General features: G+C 37.0%; 1 protein-coding gene across 7 annotated transcripts in view; it reads left to right on the forward strand.

Annotated features, from left to right (window-relative positions):
- SLC35B3 (solute carrier family 35 member B3) overlaps nucleotides 1-23,306 on the forward strand; it is a 35,507-nt gene that overhangs the window by 9,648 nt on the left and 2,553 nt on the right. For 5 of the 7 annotated variants that reach the window (XM_037893184.2, XM_037893179.2, XM_037893178.2 and 2 more), the window contains 7 exons: nucleotides 1,845-2,126; nucleotides 4,108-4,229; nucleotides 6,620-6,774; nucleotides 8,588-8,695; nucleotides 14,388-14,485; nucleotides 18,927-19,019; nucleotides 19,426-19,537. In XM_037893184.2, coding sequence (XP_037749112.1) covers nucleotides 1,926-2,126; nucleotides 4,108-4,229; nucleotides 6,620-6,774; nucleotides 8,588-8,695; nucleotides 14,388-14,485; nucleotides 18,927-19,019; nucleotides 19,426-19,537 — 889 coding nt within the window. In that variant the 5' untranslated portion in view covers nucleotides 1,845-1,925. Of the gene's footprint in view, nucleotides 1-1,844; nucleotides 2,127-4,107; nucleotides 4,230-6,619; nucleotides 6,775-8,587; nucleotides 8,696-14,387; nucleotides 14,486-18,926; nucleotides 19,020-19,425; nucleotides 19,538-19,695; nucleotides 19,852-23,306 lie in introns of all 7 variants that reach the window. The other 2 variants (XR_006288698.1, XM_037893182.2) reach the window with 2 other exon arrangements.

Below are 23,306 nucleotides of genomic sequence, written 5' to 3' on the forward strand. Positions count from 1 at the left end.
ATTGAGTGTGGTGCACCTTGCCATGCAAATAAAGTAGACCGGCCATAATCATAGTACCTCTGCACCAGTACTTCCAGTGTGATCGCAGTAATGGGATCATCCCATGACAACATATTCTGTTTTCATGCCTGTGAACATTGGTATAAGAGGGCTGGGTTTGGCCCTGTGCTGACTGCTTAACCATAGCACTGTGTCACTGATGTGGCAGATTTGTGCAGCATTGCTTTCTGTAGGCAGTAGAACAGGGGTGGGCAAACTACAGCCCATGGGCCGGATGCGGCCTGTCAGGGCTTTGGATCCGGCCCACGGGGATTGCCACCCCTGGAGTCGCAGGCCCCGCGCCGCTGCTAGAAGCGGCTGGCACCACGTCCCTGCAGCCCCTGGGGGATGCGGGGGCAGAGGGCTCCACGTGCTGCACTTGCCTGCAGGCACCACCCCCCGCAGCTCCCATTGGCTGGGAACAGGGAACTGCGGCCAATGGGAGCTTCAGGGGAGGAACCCGCAAGCGAGGGCAGCACAGGGAACCCTCTGCCCTGTCCTCCCCCGGCGCTGCAGGGCCGCTTCCGGGAGCAGCGGAGCGCAGGGTCAGGGCAGGCGGAGAGCCTGTCTTAGCCCCGCTGCATGCCGCTGCCACCCCGGAGCCACTCCAGGTAAGCGGCGCCAGGCTGGAGCCCACACCCCGAACCCCTCCTGCACCGAACCCCCTGCGCTGAGCCCCCTGCCACACCCCACATCCTCCCACACCCGAATCCCCTGCCCTGAGACCCCTGGTACACCCTGAACCCCAACCCCTTGCCCTGAGCCCCTTCCTGCACACTGCACCCCCCTCCCACACCCCGCCTCCTGTCCCAGCCCTACATTCATGGCCCTGCATGCAATTTCCCCACCCACATGCGGCCCTTGGGCTGAAAAGTTTGTCCACCCCTGCAGTAGAAGGATTGATCCCCACTTTAAGCAAACTATTTTTGAAGGATTTTAAAGGGTATTTAACTTTTTATATGTTTCAGAAAAGTAAAATATACTAATAAAAAGTCAGGCTTAATATTTGTTCAGATCAGATTTTCCATCTCTGTGTATGTCTGAACTATGGAGGCTATACTAACATAGCCCCATAGTGGAGACACAACCTACAGTGACAAAAGGGGTTTTTTGTCAGTGCTGAAACACCACCTCCCCAAACGACAGTAGCTAGGTCAAGGGAAGCATTCTTCCGTCAACATAGTCCCCAGTGTAGGCACAGCTGTGTCAGCATAGCTACATTGGTCAGGGGTGTGCCAACAGCATTTGTAAGTGTAGACCAAGCCTCTGTATAAAGTACTCATGCACTAATTCTTAGCACTAGCGCCATAATGTTATCATTGATTCTACCTCTTGCATTAGATCTGTTATGCAGGCAGTAGTATCATAGGGGGGACACATGTACTGCACTATTGTGATTTTTAGGAATTCCCATTAAGTTTTGAAATTGAGTTGTAAAATGTTTCCATGTGCAATTTTTTGTCTGAAGCAATTTCATTAAGTTTCATATTTGTATACTGTTTTAATTTTGGGTTTCAGAGTAGCAGCCATGTTAGTCTGTATTCGCAAAAAGAAAAGGAGTACTTGTGGCACTTTAGAGACTAACACATTTATTTGAGCATAAGCTTTCATGAGCTACAGCTCACTTCGTCGGATGCATTCAGTGGAAATTGAATGCATCCGATGAAGTGAGCTGTAGCTCACGAAAGCTTATGCTCAAATAAATGTGTTAGCCTCTAAGGTGCTACAAGTACTCCTTTTCTTTTTGTTTTAATTTTGGAATTCCATACTCAAGTGGCCTCTCTCACTTTTTTGATTTCTTTCAGCTTCCAAACAAAGGACACAAAAAGAGAGAGGAAGAAAAAGGAGAAGATTCCATTGACACTGAATGCAGCGAACTAGGAAACATGGATCTGAAATTCAACTCCTCAAGGAAATATGTTTCGATCAGCGTACCTTCCAAATCGCAAGCCATGTCACCTCATATCAAATCAGTAGATGACATAATCGTTCTTGGCATGAATCTCAGCAAATTTAACAAACCCACTCAGTTTTTTATTTGTGTTTCTGGAGTTTTTATATTTTATCTAATCTATGGATATTTACAGGTAAATTCTGTATTTATGTTTTATGCTAGTACCTCTGTTTCTTTTGTTGAACAGTATTCAGCAATGTGTAGCTTGATTGGTCTAAAAATCTGTCCTAATCTATACTTTTTAAAAAAACTACATTAAAAGAACATTAAGATCAAAGTCTAACACTGAAGTTAGGGGAAAAAATAGTACATGACCATATATTAAAAACTATAATCATAATGCATCTACAGAAGAGGACCTAATTAAGGATGCTTGTACTACCTTAATTATTTTCTTTCCTTATCTTTTGAGTGCATGACTTTGCATCTTTAATTTTCTTAACATTTGTATGTGATTTTTCTAAGTTTTTACAAAAACAAACTGAAAAAACAAAAGTTACATTGTATGGGACCATAATGACCACATGGGTCATCATCAGGGTTGAAATCTTTAGGTCTACAGTATGGACTTCTGCCACTTCAGCTAACTATTAGTAGGCTGTTATCCTTTCTGCACATTCACTAGAGGGGGAATGAGATGGTGTGCTAGTGGGCTTCACAGCTGTTTTCTAAACGGCAGAGGAATTTTAGGACTCCTGTATCCTGGGTTTTGTTCCCGCTTCTGTAGGTGAATGTTCTCTCGTGGTTACATACCTTTCTGCTCCTGTCTTCCATCTGCCAACCTGACTCCTGGGAGGAGGGGTTTTGTTTGTTTTTTAAATCTCCTTCCTCTGAAGCATCAGGAACGGCTACAGCTGGAGATAGGACATTGGGCAAGCTGAGACTGGGCTCTGAGGTGACACCAACCATTCTCTCTCAAGTGCTTGCCTGGCTGGTTCTTGTTCCTATGCTCAGGGTCTAACTGGTTTGCATATGTGGGGTTGGGAAGGAATTTTTCCCCAGGTCAGATTGGCAGTGACTTTAGGGGTCTCTTGCTGTCCCTTGCAGTGTGGGGGTTTGGGTTACTTGCCAGGATTATCTCCTATATCTTACTTAATTTCCCTGCCATTATGGGGGTCTCAAGCACTTGTGCTCCTTTGTCCCTCCTGTTTTCTGCCTGTGGCACATAGTAGTCTAGTCTTTTATAGGCTATAATAGTTTGGTCTCATTTCAGTTGTTGGATTTAGTGTGCGGGTGCTGGGGATGGTGTAGATGGCCTGTGATATACTCTAGGTCAGACTGATGATCTAGTGGTTCCTCCTGGCTTTAAACTCTGACTGCATATTTTTAATTCCTGCTCCAAAGTGTGAAGGTGCTAGAGCTTCTCACCAAAATAATAGTAGAATTTTTTTTTTTTTTTTAAAAAACATTGGCAAAACATTTTTCCCAACCTTATTCTCATAGATGATGGGAAAACTTCTGCTGAAACTTAAACGGTCTGAAGAAACACCTGACATGGAAAGTTGCAGCCCAAATAGTTAAATTTGGCAAAGTTATTAGTAATTGAAAACAGGGTCTTATAATGGAAGGTATCAGTCTTGCTGCCAGCTCTGGCTAAATGGATACATCTGCATAATTCTTTAGACAGTGTGTATGTTTTTCCATAACAAATGACTCTCTTGTTTTAAATGCCTGTAGATTCCTAAGAAATTAGAATTACCAGTAAATTTGTCTTTTAAATAAGTTAATGTTAACAATTTGTACTTAATCTTTTATGGGTCATTTGAGAGTGCTGTCTAGAAACAGTCAAATACTGAGTAAAATGAATTGAAAACCAAGTTAAAAGCAGACACAAAGCCCTCTCTAATTTGAGATGAATGTTTATGGGCCAAATGCCAATCACTGATGAATCACTTTAATTCAGAGGAATTACACCAGCAATAAATGTGGCCTTCTTTTTTCAGTCTTTAAATGCTGCCTCTCCAATACTTCTAAGTTATGTATACTGCGTGTACTCTCTACTTATTGCTTTGCAACTTAAAAGCATGAGAATTGCATTTTCACATTGAGAAAATAGGTCTGCTAATTAAGTTTTGATTTAACAGTTGGTATGTGTGTGTTTTTTGTTTTTATAGGAACTGATATTTTCAGTGGAGGGCTTTAAGCCCTTTGGTTGGTACCTTACTTTAGTGCAATTTGGGTTTTATTCCATTTTTGGACTAATAGAACTGCAGCTTATTCAGGATAAAAGGAGACGGTATGTATTTTTAAGTGATATATCCTTTTACACATTTAACTTAGCATGAGGCAATCAGTTTGATAAATCTGACTTCCATAATTTGTGTATGAATATTGCTGTTATTTCACAGATAATTGAGTAGATTTGTATGGATAGTGATAAGATAAAATGTAGTATGATTTGATGAGTGGATTTGCAATTGAAGATATACATCACTGTTTGTTTTCAACCATATACTTGTGTCCTTCGTTCCTGTTTATTATGCCTGACTTCTGTTGTAATAGTGAAATGGAACACTAGCACCAGTGGTTGACTTAAAAAAATTATATATATACACACACAAGTTGAAAAGTTTTAGGTATTCTTGATGCTTTGTTAGGTACCTTTTAAATTGACACTCCCATGTTAATGACTATCAGGATATGATGCTACATATTTGAGTGTCCAGGTTAATATACTATGTTATTGTGCTACATACATTTATTTCAGAGGTTGCAGAACAAGTACACTAGTATTGTATTGTATGCACTGTACTATGTAAGCGGAAGGCTAGTGTTTCAGGTTTAGGCCTTGATGGACATGCACATGCTTAATTTAAAGAACTGTAAGTATTCCTATTGAAGTCAGTGGGAGAACACACAGTGCTTAAAGCTAAGCAGATGCATAAGTTTCTATGGGATCAGGACCTTGGGAACTTTGAAGTTGGTTGGAGATGCAGCTGTTTAGGCCAGTCCCTTTCACTTAGCTTACCTTTTTTTTTTATTGTACTTTTCAGTTTCATTTCATTTTTTTCAGATGTGCATTACACACATTTTCAATAATTTATTAAATATAATTTATGGAAGTATTGATAGTGACTCCATAGTTAGTTATGTTCAGATTTGCACTTAAAGCAGGTCTAAAATCTGTTTCACACTTTTCTGGCTGAACTGAGTATCCAAATTTGGCACAATAATTCTTTATTAGGACAATTGCATTTTCTTTATAGTTGTTTAGGAAAATATTTACTAACTTTTTTTTTTAAAGACAACATTTAAAAATAAATCCTCTTCCAAATTTTGCTCTTTTTTCCCCTTCACAATTCTTTGGGTTCTGTAGTATACAACCAGAGTCTCCATATATTTCTCACTTACACACACACACACACACTCTCACACTCACTCTCTCTCTGTCACATCTCAGAACAGTCCACTTTTTGACTTTTAAAATTAAACAGGAGTTATTTTCCTCCCCAATTTTTCCCACCAATAGTGATCCTCAGCTGAGATCCAATATATTAAATTTGTGTTCAGGGTACACTTTTCAGTTAAACATGCATTATATTTTACATGCTGACGTTCTAAATTATAGAAAATCTATTTCTAAAATGAAGTCAGATTTATCAGGTTACACAGAACTGTTAATTTGTTAAGCTTATTTTTAAAGAGACAATATCTTTGACAAAAAAGTAACCACCTGTAAAAACTGATGAAATATTCTTATAGCTATGGTACAGAATGTATTGTGAATAAGGCAAGGGTTCCAGCAAGACCACTCTTTATTCACTGCTCCCCGTAGCCGCATACAAAAAATTCAGTAAAGTTAGCTGCATGTGTTTGTGCAGCATGGCCTTTGGTGCTCACTTCAAACTTAGTGCTATAATGGTTTAAAATGTACATGTGCAAAGTGTAATTGTCAGCAGGTGATAACGCGCCACATCAAAAGCAGTATTCACCACAATACTCAAAGGCACTTCTCAGTTAGGGTATTTCAAGGCCAAATCTCAACTTTGTCTTCATCCATTTCTCCAGAGTTATAAAAAGGCACCAGAATTACTTTGTAAACAGAGGATATGTGTTTTTTCCCCCATTTTCTGCACATACAGAAATGGGAAAGCGTTTAGTTTAAACTTCACAAAAATTCATAGTCAAACAGATTTCAAAAAGTTACAAACAACTAAAAATGGAGGTGGCTGCAAGAAGAACTGTTACACAGTCATAAGAGAAAGGTGGTTAAGAACAAACAGATTCAGGAGATATGGTATTGTTCCCAGCTTCCGGTGTGTTTTTATAAGTCACTTAACTCCTTTGTGACTATTTCCTTTCTGTGAAATAGGGATAATTCCTGATGGGTAATGTTGAGTTAAGTCCTTTAATAGTTGTGATATGCTTTGTAATCCTTAAATAGAAGGCAGTATAGAAGACTAAAGCATTATTCATTAGACCCAGTTGAAAATGGAAAATTTCACTGAAATTAACAATTACTATAAAAACTGTTGGAGATGAAATTTTAGTGAAAGTTTGACCCATTTTTCAACCAGTTCTATTATTAGTGTACCCTTTCTTCTAGCTTCTCCCAGTATGAAAGTCTCACCTATTAAAAATACAATATGCTCATAATACCAAGATTCATACATTTATATTTTGCAGAATCCCAGGGAAAACCTACATGATAATAGCCTTTCTAACTGTAGGGACTATGGGTTTATCAAATACCTCCCTAGGATATCTGAATTATCCTACTCAAGTCATCTTTAAGTGCTGTAAACTGATTCCCGTTATGATAGGAGGAGTCTTTATACAAGGTATGCACTGTTCTTACTATTAAATGTTCTTATTAGAAGATAACCACATAAGGGCCAAATCCTGTATTCCATTGACTTAATGGAAGTTTTGGGTAGAGCTGGGCAGGAAACAGTTTTCCTGTTCTGGGGCGGGGCAGGGCAGAAACTGCCCATAAAATGTAGCTTGTATCAAAATCGTTTTTTTTCAGTATTGACCTTTTTAAACAAAATATTTTACTATAAATTAACTTAAGTTTCTAAACAATGTAATTTTGAACCCAAAAAAACCAGAACTTCTCATGTTGAAAATGCCTAAATAGGCTATTTTGACAAATTTAATAAATCATTTGAAATGGGAAATTTGTCAAAAGAGAACTTTTCCCACAGAAAGTTTCAGTTTCAACAAATCAACAATTTTGACCTCCCAAAAAATGAAATTCCCAACCAGATCTGGTTTGGGTTGCTCAGAGAATACAGGATTAACCTCTAAAATTGTATTTAATGCTGTGATATACCAGAAGAGGTTCTGGATGGTGAATCTGACTGAAGCTCATAACTCTGAGCATGTAAATAAAGTACATAGCATATTTCAATATTTTGATAATCCTTATAGTATATATTATGAAAAATTCTCACTTGTATCTGTAGATTTGTTGCTACTCAAAGTCAGTAAGGGTACATCTGTACAGCAAGCGCCAGTGAGCCTGAGTCAAACAGATTCGGGCTCACACTATGGCACTAAAAGAGCTGTGTAGATGTTGTGGCTCAGGCTCTGAAGCCTTGGGAGAACGGGGGAGAGTTTCTGCATGGCTATTTTTAATGCTGTTATGCGAACCCAAATCTGTCGACCCAGGCCCTGATATTTGCTGGCACTCACAGTGTAAACGTACCCTAAGATTCTCCACATGGCAAAGGACTACAGAACTGAGCCCAGAATGTAGTATTCCTATTACTGTAGTTCTGTCTTGTAGTTACAGTGGAATATTACACTTCTCAGTATTGAGACTGAAGCAATAATAAACCAGTTTAAAGAAGAAAATCAAATATGCAAATTTATACTAAAAAGTAAATGTGTGTGCAACTAACAACTCAGGTCTGTCTCACAATTAAATCCTCTTGTCATTTAAATTTGGAGCTTTCAGTTCTCTGTAGGTAATATTTGTATAATGCCTTTGGATTATATAGTGCTAGGTTCTTGAAAGCTGAGAACATAGTTTAAAATGTACGTGTTAAACAGTTATTTTCTGGCCGCTTATATGGTGCACACAGCCCCTTGGGAACAAATGGAATATGTTGTTCAAATCATATTCTCAGGACCCCCCAAAATACAGCTGGCTGCATTGCTAAGTTCTAGAGCAACAGTTCCCAAACTGGTCTGCTGAGCCTTTGCTGGTGTTCTACAGATAGCTGGCTGACTAAATGATACTGGCTCTCCTTGTTTCCTCTGTGATGTTACATTAAAGATAACTAAAATACATCTGTAAATCTACTTTTCCATGTAAATAATTGCTGTAGTCGCCAACGAGATGTGTAATCACTTTAGGGGAGGAGATGTGGCCTGTACCATTGTGAATGGTAACAGCTATTGCTCACAAGATTTCTCTATGGAGATGGGGTATGTACTATGAAAAAGTTTTTGAGAACTGCTATTGTGGAGAGTTGCAGCCAGGCCTTCTACTCAAATATTGGGAGGGAGAACATTAGGTCCATATGTTTTGATGGCGTACTGAATGGGAGTTTTTTTCCTTTGTCTGCCATTCCCTCCTTAATAAAGGGGAGTTAAAATTAAGACTATTACATGGCCTTATTTTTTTTTGTTTGTATTTTTGTATAGGAAAACGTTATAATATTGCAGACGTGTCTGCTGCAATGTGTATGAGTCTTGGCCTAATATGGTTTACTTTAGCTGACAGCACAATCGCACCAAATTTCAACTTGACAGGTAAAGCAGCATTCATTTTACTTTATGGTTTAATCATTCTTATGTTGCCTAGAATGAGCATTGCATAAAAGCGGGAGCCTTTGGTGGTACTGCCTTGGAATGTCATAGTAAAAAGGTAGATTTTGTTATATCATTTTACCAGCAGCACTACAGCTATAATAAAAGAGACACTATCATTCTAAGCTTTAGTTCTCAAGCACTTAAAACTTCCCCAGATATTACCCTTGGAGCTGAAATCTCTCTGGTGGATCTCAGTCCAGAAGTAAATATATCTTGAGATGTTTCATAAAATTCCATTTGAAATACTTTAAATAGAATAAAAAGTGGGGTGTTTTTTTTAACTTTTTCAGACTTATGTCTTGCAGCTGGTAACTAACTTTTTTTCTTTACCTCATATTTGCTATAGAATTAGTCCTCAGTGAGAACTAGTGTTCTTGACATACAATTTCTTCATGTAAGTTAGAAATAGCAGAAGATATTTTAACTGATGTGATACTTCATAAATTCCTATCTAAAATTAAAAAGGAAAAAGATCACTATGCATTCATTTTTGTATAAATTAGCAAAATCAAAAGGAACTTTCACTGGCCCACCAAAAAGCACAGCAGATCTAACCTTGGGACTAATTTCAGGTTTCTGCCTCTTTCCCCAGAGGTACTAGAACTGTCCAAAAAAGCCAGTTTTTTTAAATAAAGACAAATTTGCTTATTTTCATTACGTTCTTACTCAGAAATGGCTTAACCATTTTTGCACTGACAAACTGGAAAAATGGCACCTGAAAGTTGAATAAAGTTATAAGTGACTGAAAAAGGCTCTTTAAATGGAAACAGTCAACTTTAATTCAGTGCTTCATCTACAATATCTTGAATATATATATTTGAATAAGCAGTCATCTCAGTTTGCACTTGGTGTATTACAGGGCTTCAGACTTTGAAATCAGCATTAGCAAACTCCAACAGAAAGGTAGGGCCTCTTCAAATTCCATCTTAAAGTGGAATGGACTATAGACTTTGATATCCATCACCATTCAAATCCCTTGAGGCCAGCAAGTCTGTCAGCCTCTCTGTTACTCTACATGCTGCTACTTTAAAACTGTATATGCTTTCTAGAGAGTACACCTCTGGAAAGCATACCTCACAGTGGAACTGCACATATGTTCTTAGGATTATGTAAACACACTGCTTCATATTTTACTAATTTACCAGTGACATTAAAACAATTTTAGTGCAAGATTGTTTGGTGTTACACATACTTAATGCCCACATTGTGCAATTTCAAGTTGTTTCATGCAGTAACCATGAATTATGTGCTATATAATAAGGCACTGGAGTTAATGTAATAGTAACATGTATGTACAATGTAGAAATTTAGAGCTGTCCATATTGAAGCTGTTTTTATTTCAGGAGATTCAAATGAGACATAGTAATTGTTTGTCAATTCATTGTGGGACCTTCATTCATACTAGCATTGGTTGATCCTAAAACAAAATGAGCCCTTTTTTAGGGAAGAAACCTTTCCTTTTCAGAAATGTTATCCATCTAGTGTTGCGTGGTGCTCAAATAGTAATGATGTCTAAACTCAGATGTTTATTTAGTCTTGTCATTGTTTTGCTATGTTGGCTTTATAATGCTTGTCACTTTAGTGGTATTATAACTGGAAAAAATGACTTGCTACCTATCTAAATTATAGGATCTACTGTATACATGTACATAGTGGAACAAGAGACTAGATGTGTAGTTGAACAAAGAGACATGTATTTGGAGTACAACATGTGGGTATGTTCTTTTTGGCACCCACCAAATAAGTATATCCCAGGAAAAACACATCTAGGCATATGTTCTTACTGAGGTTTTTAATGGTTAAAAACTATTTTTAAATGACGTTCTTTAAAATCAGATTTTAAAATGTCAGATTTTTATTTTTAAATTTGTGTGAAAATATCTTTCTACAAACTGAAGGACTGAAGACCATGTTGGTCCTAACACCTTCAGTAATTTGATGCAAGTACATCTTCTGTGTGTAGTCTGAATATTATCTATATAGGACAACAAACAGCACTGCTTTTTTCCTTTTTAAGGCATTTAGGACCCATTTCAACCAAAGATCTATCTTGACACATACGATACAAAAGGATAAAGAAAGACAGGTTTGAAGGGTTAGGGCACAGGACTGGGGCTCAAAAGAGAGTCTTCTTTCAGAAGACTGGGTCGGAGTTCTTTCCTGCTCTACTGTTTACCTGCTGTGTAAGTTGAGCAAGTTACCTCTCTGCACCTTCCTCCCATCCTGTATCTGTCCAGGTCATAGAATCTAGTCTGAATTGGGGCTTCTGCAGTTTAGAAGCTGGATATTTTATTTTATTTTAGCTGAATGATGGTGGTAGGAGGCAGCTTAGTATATTTCCTAAAAAGTGGGCTTACTTCTGACATTACACCAGTATAAATCAAGAGTAACTCCACTGAAGCCAGTGGAATTAACCTAAGAATTTTCTCACTATGTAATTTGATGTACCTTGTCCTTTAATAATTTTATGTAATTTTTTCTCTGCAAAGGGACAGCAAACTGAAGAAAAGTGTAATAAAGGTGCCTCTATGAAACAGAATATATATTGACATTTGAAGTGTATGCAGATCAGAGTGAAAAGAAAAGTGAACTATAGACTTAAGCTTCTTGAGGCTTTCAAAACAATGTTAACTTTTTACTCTACAGTGTAACTTTAAAATGACAGATTCCTAAGAATTCATTGTCTTATCACATCACCAAGTTGCTAGTCACTAATGTCACATTTCCTCCTTTATAGTCGTTTATAATAATGCATTTGTTAGAAGCATTTACACACAAACTAGTATGATTTTGATCTGGAGCTTTTCTTTTTACATTCATGATTTAATCAAAATTCTTTAAACGTGCACATTGTCAAGGGCAAATCTATTTACATGTCACAGTTTTGCCTAAGGAAGCAAAACTATGCTGAGAGGTTAAACGGAACAAGTAATCTTTGCTGTCTGATACAAATGTTACAAACATAAAACCTGAGTGGATTTAAAGCATCAGCTGGATGAACAATTTTGCCCGTATTGTGCCATCAGAATTTTGTAAATTAGATTTAAGGCTCTTTAATAGCAGTGGAGTCCAGGATAAGCATTGCTGTACAAAAGCAGCAAATAGACTTAATGAAACATACCTCACGCAGTGTTCCATTCGTGTACTAAAGATGCTAGCAAAGGAAACAGACGTTTACTTTTCCCATTGCAGTCTTGTACCAAGGAAGGAAATATATTTTAAAAATAGAATTCATATTTAGGGCTCAGTAATGGCTTTGGCATTGTCTGACTGAGTAGTGCTTGGAAGTATCATGCCTTTTAAAGGCCTGATATCTAGATTGACTGGCTGGGAGGATGCATGGAAGCAGCACATCATGATATGTCTGTGCAACAGAAACTCTTCCTCCTCTGGCCACTCTACTGGCAGTACTATCTATCCACTCTCCAGTGATGGGAACCTTATCATGGTTGGTCCCTGCATGGAAGGAATATGGGATACAAATTTCCTGCACACGCATCCCCTCAAGCCTACATCTGCAATGGGAGACACAGTTTAGCCCAGAGCTTAATTAATGGTGTTTGGCTGAGTAACTTTAGTGTGTTCTGCTAATCACCTGCAGTGCGGACTTTTAAAATACATTATAAAGCATTTGAATTGGAAGGTAATTTTGTTAGTTATTCATTAACTTTAAATAACGCATTTTGGAAGCCAGTGTGTTTTTTCTTAAATGCAAGGTGTGTGGTTTAGAAACTTTGTGTGGACTAAAACTTTGCACTATCTTAACATAGCAAAGAATTTTTTTTTAAAATGGTGTGTGCAAAATCCCGCCTGGCCCCCCGAATCTGTGAAGTACAAAGGAAATGGTCCATTTGATTCAGATTATGTTTGCCCTGCTAGGTCTTAAGCCTTTGGACCAGGTTCAGATCTTACCGTTTACCATCATTGATTTCAGTGGAGTTATTGCTGATTTATATTGATGTAAAGTGAAATCAAAATCAGGCCCTTTGTGTTGTTTTGGGGTTTGTTTGTTTTTTTTTAAGAAAACTTTTCAGATTCTGTCAGTAGTATGGATTGGATTTTTGTGCCTTTAAATAAAACTATCAAATTATGAGATTAAACTGGCTTATGTGCATTATCTTATTTTATACTGGTACACTCATATTGGCATTGTAATGGATTCAAGCTACAGATTGATACAGTATGTGAAAAAGTATAGTTTAAAAGTCATATAATGGGTGTGATGTAAAAATGTAGGAAATACGACTGACTCAAAACTTCCTTGACCAGCTACTATGTGCTCCTCTCACTAAGGGAGAAAAGAGTGCTTTTTATTTAAAAAAAAACAAAAAAAAATACACACACACACACTCACCCCCACAAGTTATAAACACACTAATGAAGTCCCATGGGGCCTGTTTTTCCATCAATGCATTTCACTTAGGCATCAGGTGTTTCTTCAGGCTTATTACTCCTGTTCTGGCTTCTGCTGCAAAATATAAAGTTGGTTTTTTGGCATATACAATGCCATTGTTGTAACAGTGCCCCTAGATACCTGATTGAATAGATTATAGATTCTTCCCCCTCTGCTTGCTTCCTGGTGGTTAGAAAATGGCATAGGCCCAAAATTGTAGCATGGAGGCAACTTTATAACTATATTTAAGGAAATTAGGGACTTAAAAAGTTCTCCAATTCAAACAGTCCCAGGGATCAATCATTTCTCTTTCTGATAGGAAAAGTTTATTCCTTCCTTAAAGTATTTGTACTAGTCCAACAAAATCTCTACCAGTGAAATATGAAATCTTAAGTAATGTCATGCTGATTAACCTACTTATTTCCTGTTTTTGCTCTTACCATTCAATTATGGTGGTCATGGTATAAGAAACAAAATAGAAAATGGACATTACTTACTTTTGACATCTTGTGTGCTGCTAATTAATGTTATACTTTTATCAAAGCTGGGATTCCAACATGTTTTCATACAGTATCCAGCATTAATCCTAACTCTTGGAATGGCAGAGATATTGGTTGGTAAAATAGTGAAAGAATCAAAGTTTGGAAATTAGTTGACTTGTGATGGATAAAGAGTTATTAATTTTTGTTATTGTTAAGCTGATAACATTACCTGCCATGCAGTGAGTTTGTTGTGGCCAAGTAGTGCAGCATATACATAAAGGTGTACATTCATCTTGTACCTGAACAGCACCTAGGCAAATAAAGTAAGTTCAGAAAACTGAAAACCTTTCACTGTGAATCCTCTTGCTTTTGTTGTTTTGTCAATATTTCTGTGTTTTTCCTTTTTTGTGTTTGTTAAATATACTGCTTTTGCTTTTTATATTCTTTCCAACAGGACATACCTATTTTATATAAATAATATTCAGCATTAATTTGATCTTAAAGTTTAATCATTATTACTTATTTGTAGTGCATGAGAGCCCAGATGCCTATATCAGGATTTGGTGCCCTATGGTGCTGATCTGTGTAAAATAAGACAATTCCTGCCTTCTAGAACTTAAGGTCTAAACCAGTATAAGTACAATGAAAATTGTTTGAGTTAGCATCTTACACTACACCTATCGCTACAGGGCGAGTGTAGAATGGCATTGGTCTTATTAATTAATACTGTTTTTCCCCCTTTTTCTTTTCTTTGCAGGTGTGGTCCTTATATCCCTTGCTCTCTGTGCAGATGCTGTTATAGGAAACGTGCAGGAAAAAGCTATGAAGTTGCACAATGGTTCCAATTCAGAAATGGTAAATACCTGACTCTTTAATCTAGTGTTCTGTCACACAGTGGCTCTCAACTTTCCCAGACTACAGTACCCCTTTCAGGAGTCTGATTTGTCTTGTTTATCCCCCAAGTGTCACCTCACTTAAAAAGTTCATCTTTACAAAATGTGAGAAAAATACAAAGGTATCTCAGGACACTATTACTGAAAAATTGCTTACTTTCTCATTTTACCATATAATAATATAAATCAATTAGAATATAAATATTGCACTTACTTTTCAGTGTATAGTATATAGAGCAGTATAAACTAGTCATATGAAATTTTAGTTTGTACTGACTTCTTTAGTGCTTTTTATGTAGCCTGTTGTAAAACTAGGCAGATATCTAGATGAGTTGATGTACCCCCTGGAAGACCTCTGCGTACTCTCAGAGGTACACTTACCCCTGGTTGAGAATCACTGACAGACTATACCAATACATATGGAGTTGGAATTCTCTCATGTTTTTAAGAGATATTCTACATAAGTCAAGATATACCGATCATGTAATGGCAAACCAAAACTTAATCTATTTATCATGCATATAAAAAGAAAGTGCTTGTGCTGCTCTACTCATTTTTTACCGTCAAAAGGTACACATTTGTGTACATTATTAAATGAAACAAGTTTTGAAGTTGCAATAATCTCTCCTGTCTATACAAATATTATACAAAAATAGGAAGTATATCCTTTGTTCATGCATCCTTCCTGTATAACTGAAATCAATGGAGGGTGTTCCATATAATTAATGTACTCCAGGTTTAGTAAAAATATAATATGTTCCCTTAGTTTGAATTATTTTGTATTTTGATTTCAATGTTTTTAAAAATCCCACTCAGCACCTAAATACTTTTAAAAATCTGGCGCCATTAGCAACCATCCATATTATAGTGCTGTAGATGTAACTAAGAAAAACAACTGTGGGACTAGTAGCATAACAGTGAAATCTGAAATTGTATTGGCAAATTACATTTATAGGGGAGAGCAAGTAGACAGGGGATATCAAACCCCAAAAAACACTGGGCAGTGAGTTGACACTACTGCATAATTGCCCCAGATAATAATATGGGAAAGTAGTCCAACATTTAATATTTGTATTGCATATATACATATGCAGTTTCTAACACCTGCTGTAGTCAAGATTGTCCAGAGCTGCTGAAAAAACTGATAGAATCCTAATGGACTTAACATTGTAACTGATTTAAAAAAAAAAAAAAATCCAGAACTTGGAGTTAAACTACCTTTTCCATAATCAGTGTAAAAAAAACAGACTAAACATCAAGAGTGACTGACTGCTGTTAAAGTGAAACCACAACGGTACTGACACCCTTTTTATTTAAAAAAAACAAAACAACTTCTGAAATAGAGTTAGTTTTCTAAAGAGCAGTGACAAAATCTTCAGATTGACTTGACAAATGTTATTCAGTCCCAAAAGATACAAAATGTGATGCATAAAGCTTAGAATAAAAGAACCAGCAGATGTGGCTGAAAAGTTTAAAATGATTGGAGAACTCCTCTGAACTTTGATAAAATTTACATTATATATAGATATCAATAGAGGCAATCCATTAAAACTTTACCTCATCAGAGTTTAGTAATCTATCCTCAGTACAGAACAGAGGCACTATGACTAACCCCATTAGAAATTACTTTAGAAAATAATCAGAGCTTGAAAATTAAGTGCCTTTATAATAATGAGCAATATGGGATTTTGAAATTCTTCTGAAGCCCAGAAGCTCTTCATCACTTTCTGAAGCAGTAATCAGCTCTTTTTAAAATCCTTGTCCTCCTAAATGCCAACAAGATTTGAGGAAAGAATGATTCTCAATACAAAACATTGGTAAAGATTAAACAATTTTGGTAATTTTACCATTATATACACTTACTGTCTTGTTGGTACATAGGAAGACCATAGCAGAAAGGGAAAAATAAAACCACCAGGGATATGAACAAATTCTACCAAGTAAAAGAACCTGCAGCTAATCAAAACAACAAATGTCTAGTACTAATGAAGTGAAAGTGTGAAGTAACTTCAATGCCCGTGAGCTCAAAAAAGAGTTGATGTTCGTTGGCAATAAATACACATTAATAGCCAACCCCTTAATCTGTTAGGCAAAATGAAAATGTTAAATATGGTTCTGAGAACTCTGTGGGCTTTCTTCCCTTAGTGGAATTAATACAGTTTTCATAGTAGACAACAAGGCCAGAGTAAGTGGACACATTTTTTGGAGTTAACCTAATTAAAAAATATTGCTATTGCTGGATTTTATTCAAACTGATAATTAAAATTTTGTGACTTTGGCATTGTAATTATAAGTTTGCTTCAATAGCATATTTCAGTACATATTTTATAACGCAAAACATTTTTTCTTCAATTACATTTGCTTTTTCAAATTGTATTCAGTGAAGATAATGATGCCTGTAGTTAAGATTCCCTAATACTTTGTCATAGGAACAGTGGCAGAAGGGTCTAATTACTAGAGAACACTCCCCTACAAAGCCTGGAATAGAACCTATTATTCCGTATAGTCTCCACATTGCTTTGCTGTCTAACAAATAGCTGTGAAACCCACTGGCAAAATATATGTCTATAGATGCCTGTAGTGGCAATTCCACATACAAAATAACAGCCTTCTACTTACACCAGTTACTCCATTAGCTACAGTGGTAGAGGATTGTGCTGATGTCTTACTGGGGGGGAATGGTCAATATGGTTGTACATGATGATGAAATTTGTTTTTCTAATTTTTTAAGTTTTTAAAGAATTCAGGAAGAGGCATCCATAAAGATGTTAAAAGAACATTAAGGTTGCAAAGTCAAGCACTCAAAAATTAGGAAATGCAAGAATTAAGTTTACCTGACCCCTTTGTACATATGCATTATAATAAAATCTTTTTGATTGCATATTGTTTTTTTCACAGGACATCTGCCTTGTTCTGTGCACACACTGGACAATGCTTTGGGAATTGTTCGAGATTGTGTAATGTATGAATTTGTTGTCTGTAGGACCTTTGCCTCATTTGTTGACGAAGTTGGTAAGTGTTTAGTGAGTGAGGCAGGGGATTATTGTGGGAAGAGAAGGGACTGTCTCATGGTCAAAACAGATTAATGCTGCCCTGGAGAATTGGATTCTGTCCCTGCTTCTGTCACCTGGTGGGCAGGGGCACGGTAGGACAGTGAACGAGCAGGCTCCAGGTTGAGAAGATGGGTGCTAACAGTTCCTACCTACTCCTCAGCCCCTCCAGTTCCTGCTGTTGCCTCTGCCCTCGCACACGTACATGAGTTTATTGAAATATTTCCATTGTGGAGATACTAACCTCCCACTCCCGCCACCAGTTCTACCAAATGGTTCCTAAGCTGGGCAAGTTGCTTAAATCAAACTATTCACAATGGCCACTAATTGTGTGTTACATGTTTTCTCAATGCCCAGCAGGAGACATGTAGGGCCAGATCTGAAGGAGCGCTTGAGCGCTCACAACTATAACAGAAGTAGGAGCTATGCTATAAATGCATAAAATATTAAGTACTCTAAAAAATCAAGACCTTGATGTCTGAAATCTATCTCACAAAATTAGTGGACACTTCTGATAATTTTGGTCTTAGTCTCTGTGTCTCATTTCCTGAGCTGGACAATTGGGGGAAAATGCCATCTCACCTCACAGGGAGATGTTGTGAAGATAACTCATGTATAGCAGTAAATAACCGAGATACTATGAGATTATAGTGGAAAAGCCCATGAGGAAATTCATTCTGTATTCAGTGCAGTGTTCGGATGATGTGCAGTAAATACACAGGGCTACACACCAAATGATGACGATAAAATGAAATGTTAAATAGCTAGCCATTTAGTGATACGCTGTCTATCCTTCTCACTAAATGAGGCAGGGGTTCTGTGGAAAAAATATGTGGTCATGTAAATTAAAGACTGTCATGATGCACATGCTCAAGCGGACTGAATTAAGGTTGCACAGGCACAGGCAACCTTAATTCAGGCATTTCCAAATTTATGAATGCTTGGCTTTGTTAACAATGTAGTTTTGTCTGTGTAATTTATAAGTGTATTTACTTGGAGTTTTGTAAATTAAAAATAGTTAAAACAACTGCATGTATTTATAATTGTTTGACGTTTTACTTAAACAACAAAATCCTGAATTCGAAGTAACTGCTCTCTCTTTTAGGTCTGGCCTGAGGTTATTAGTAACTGACTTCCTGCATACGAAAGATTTTATTTTCTGTGGGGTGATGGTAAAATGGAAGATCATGATCCTATTACCCACTCTCACTTTTCATATAGTTACTTGAATACTACTGTTTGAGGATGTTATGTGCTACATTTAAAATTAATTGAGTATATTAACCCAGCATTTAATTTTCTACTTTAATTGTGTAGTAGAACTAGCTAATATTTTTATTTTAACTGTTCCAGGTTCTGTATTCCTATTCAATAGGTTTTGTGTACATTTTATTGGGATTGACATGCAGTAGTGGATTAAGCCCTGCAGTAACATTTTGTTCAAAGGTAAACACAGATTAAATATTTTTATTTTAAAAAGAGATTAAATAGTTCTGTGTACTGAGGACTCCTCACGGTAAAGATAATTGTTAATATAGTGTGACAAGTCTTGCTGTTCTCTTAACATAATTTTCTGATCTGGAGTACAGGTAAACTTGTCCAACTTACAAATTAATCCTTTTTTTAGTCCTTGATCAATAGAGTAGGTGAATTAAAAAAAGTCCCATAGCAGAGTTCATAATTTTATTTTTCCATTATTTAATAAAAATAAAATAAGAACCTTTGCATGAATGCATTGTTGAACATCTTATTATTGTTCACGCAGTTGATTAAAGTCTATAGTTTTATTTCATTTTGCAACACCTCAGGGTTTGTTTTGCATTTTCCTAACAGGTTTTTTTTGTTTTTGCAGCATCCAGTTCAGACCTATGGTTATGCATTCTTTTTTTCCCTGACTGGATATTTTGGCATATCCTTTGTTCTAGCGTTGATTAAAATCTTCGGTGCCCTTCTAGCTGTAACAGGTATGAACAAATTACATATTTAGTATTTTAATATAAAAAGAATCTACTCTTATTTTCCCATTTAGGACAAAGCTTGTGAGAATTGTTCTTGCTTTCTCTTGCTTCTACTCTCTGAGCTGATTTACCTGAGTTCATGTAGCATGACTTCTCTATTGCAGTATATTTGGAAACCAAGGTTCTTTCTAACCCAGTGCCTTCACCTAGAAGGGCTTTGTGCACAAATATATGAACACCAGGAGCCCTGCTAGATACATAAACAATACACTTGACAGATCTGTGGAATCAGAAATACACACCAAAATATAAGCAAAAAGGTAAGACTTATTTGGGACAGGGAGGAAAAAGTGTTAAAATAAAATGGGGCACAGATGTGCAAGAGGCAGTATCATGCTTCCCAAACATAAAATCACAGCCTCAGAAATTCCAGGAAGCGTTTCTACATATATTCTCAATAGATTAATGTAGTGCACTCTGTTTAAGGCCTTGAACCTTCAGACATTTTATAGTTAGATGCTGTTAAGGCAATAGTAAATGTACATTGCAGGTTTGGTGCAAAAACAAATCAAGAGCGGCAAATTGTCTTTTCAACCCCTGCGCTCTTGCTTGTTCATTTGACTAGGATAACAAAATATGTTGAATTGTACATGTCAGGACTTAGAGATACATCTTATTCTATCTGACTTATATTAGTTTTGATTTGTAGCTTTTTTTTTTGTAATATATATAAATACAAAATAAGTGCCGGTCCTGTGCGCTAGGAATCCTTGACAGCCATTAAAAATACTATCTATAAATATAAGTCCAACAGTCCATCTCCTTCATTCAGAAGTTTAAACAACAACCAGTCAAGTAGAAGCAAAAAAGTCAGAATACTCTTCCCTCCCCACAACACCAACTCAACTTTCAACCTTCACCAGTTCCATTTTATTACATCCACCACAAAAGCCTTTGTAAACAGATGGGCTTTGTAGCATGCCCTGCTGGTCAACAGATAAAAGCTATTTTAAAGCAAGGGAGTGTGTGAATTCCAAAGCTGAATACCATGCCACCAGCTCTCTCTCTCTTCCAAACCAAGGAAGTTGCTATTTGATTTGTTAATAGCAGATGGAAATCTTACTGTATATCTGGAATGCAACCTGTGCTGGGAGGTATCAGACAACACCTTCTATCAAAGATGCAGATAAACTCTTTGTTTAATCTTCCAGATGCTTTGCCCAACCTTGCAGTGTTACTCCAATCTTGTTCCAGATAGAAAATGGAGCATATATAAGGACTACCAGATGCTTAGTATGGCACATGACTGCATTAGGTACGTCAGAAGACATAGTTATACTATGCTGTGTCATCAATATACTGAAAGTACTTAAGTAATTATTAATGCTTTGAAGAGCAACATATATGCAAAGAACAAGAGATGTGACAAGATGGAATCCTGTGGGACTCAAGAAGAGAGTGTTCTAAGGAAAGAAGATACCCAATACCATTCTCTGGGAATGCTCCACAAGAAAGGAAAAAAGCCACCCTAGGGTCCCCTTGTCCTGTCTGGGTACAAAGGCAAATCTTATGACCTGTAGCATCAACAGTATCACTGGTCTCGGAATCAGTACTATTGATAGTATCATCTACAGATGGCATGGACACTTGACTTCCACTCATTGGCAGGAGAGGATATGCCAGCACCACCCATGCCGTCTGTATCCATATGCAGGTCGGTACCCAGATTGACAAGTATCAAGGCGATCTGTGGCAATGAAACATCCATGACCTAGATAGAAATTCCAGTCTCCAAATCACTGATTCCATCCCAAGTAGTATATCAAGAATATGCCCAGCTACATATGCTGAGTAGTCAATCATCTGGGATAGTTGTGTGGTGAGCATGAAAATCTTGACCCAACTCAGAAGATTTGCCATCTACATAAATGTTGAAGTTACTAAGCCCTTAGTGCCACAGCAGCAAGGAACCTTACTTGCTTATGCATGAACTTCGCAGTGCAGCAGGGTGATGTGCACACTAAAAATAGTTCAGTCTTCACTCAGTCTTGGAACCAACATACGGAATGTGCTAGCAATGAATTTTTTTCCTCCCCTTGCTCGGAGAAGAGGAACTGCAGTTTAAAATACTGAAAAATGATCAGTGCTAAACAGATCCTACATGAAACACTGGACACCAGTACTTTTTCCAACAGGGAAGTATTAATTTAGTCCAGTGATTTTCAACCTGTGGTCCACAGAGTATGTCTAAAGATTTCCAAAGGGGTCCTCACCTCCATTTGAAATTTTTTTAGGCATCGGCAAATGTAAAAAAGATTGAAAACCACTGATTTGGTCTATTAATGTTTTGTCTGCCTAACATACTTAATGGAGGATGATTCCACTGTCAGGAGTAATACGTTTACTTATCAATAATTTGTTTAAGCTTTAAATAGTTTCTAAAATCAAATGTATTACCAGAATGGAGAGTATGACAAACCATGATTTAGGGGTTATCTGTACTAATTTACTGTGGTTTACGTCTGTGTTCACTCAGCCTTCCTCATTCAGCTGGTCATAATATTTTAGCACATAGTGTTACTTTAATGTAGTATAACTCGCTACAGCAAAATTACATCTAAGTGAACATTATTATCCTGTACGATCGTGACCTTACAAGTCAGCAATCATAGAAGCTGCTTGCATATCAAAGTTGTCTCTGGTTTTGAATGGGAAGGGGGAGAAAGGACCTCATTAGGATGTCTCGAAATGACTTTATCAAGTTGTCTCCAACACAAAAAGTCAGGAGAGATTTGGGTTTTTTTCTTTCTCTATGCCTGTTTCCAAAATCCTTGTAAAATTAACGCTCCTTGTCATAATCAACTATGACACACAGTCATACCCAGAGCTGTTTAAAACAATGGAATTGTTAGACTTTGAGAGCGTAAAATTTCATTTAGATATATTTCACAAGACTAAATTGTGTGCCTGATCCCCCTGTAGTTTATATAGATGTAATAGCTGTGTGTCAAAAACAGTTACGTCAGGCTATTTCTACCTCAAGTTACCCCTTTTTATAACGACAAACATCAGTCACGAGGGATTGGGGAGGGGGGGGGAGCAGGAGGATGCCAGGGAACTTACTTCCCTTCCCTCTGCCCCCAAAGCTGGTTTGTGTAAGATAATGTTCTTCTTCATTTACTGTAGTGGAAGGGAGAATATGGACAGTTTTGACTTAAAATATTGTCTAATTTATTATACGGGATTTTAATCAAGTTTGCCACTCTCATAGTTTGAGTTTTGCTTTTTTAACCAAGTTCACTATATTCATTGATTTCAAATGAGCATGGATGAGAGAAGTTGTTTCATGCCTTAAAACAGTTTTTAAAAAGTGTATTTTACTGTGTTAAAGAATGCTGGAATAGCAAAACCTTCCCAGGAATTCTTGTGCCTGACCTTGACAGTCTTGGCACTCTATTCCTTTCTACTTTGCTTGTAGCAATGGGGAAAAGTTTACCATGCCTTGGAAGAGCATCCCATTCATTACTGCCCCCTGACTACCCTATCTTTCCCCTTATTGGGCAAGAAGGGGAAAAGAGTTTAATGAAAATTGTATTTCTATTAGCAGAATGAGAAATTATCAGACTTAATTGGAAAAAAAGAGAAAGCACTTAATTTAGAAGGAAGTGGTTATATAAATATTTTAATTAATATCTGATTTGGTGAAAGAACAGAAATAATAGTACTTAAAAAAACTCATGTAATTTAACCATTTTTTAATTATTCATCTAAACTC

The sequence above is a fragment of the Chelonia mydas genome, chromosome 2, assembly GCF_015237465.2.
Source record: "Chelonia mydas isolate rCheMyd1 chromosome 2, rCheMyd1.pri.v2, whole genome shotgun sequence".
NCBI lineage: Eukaryota > Metazoa > Chordata > Testudines > Cheloniidae > Chelonia > Chelonia mydas.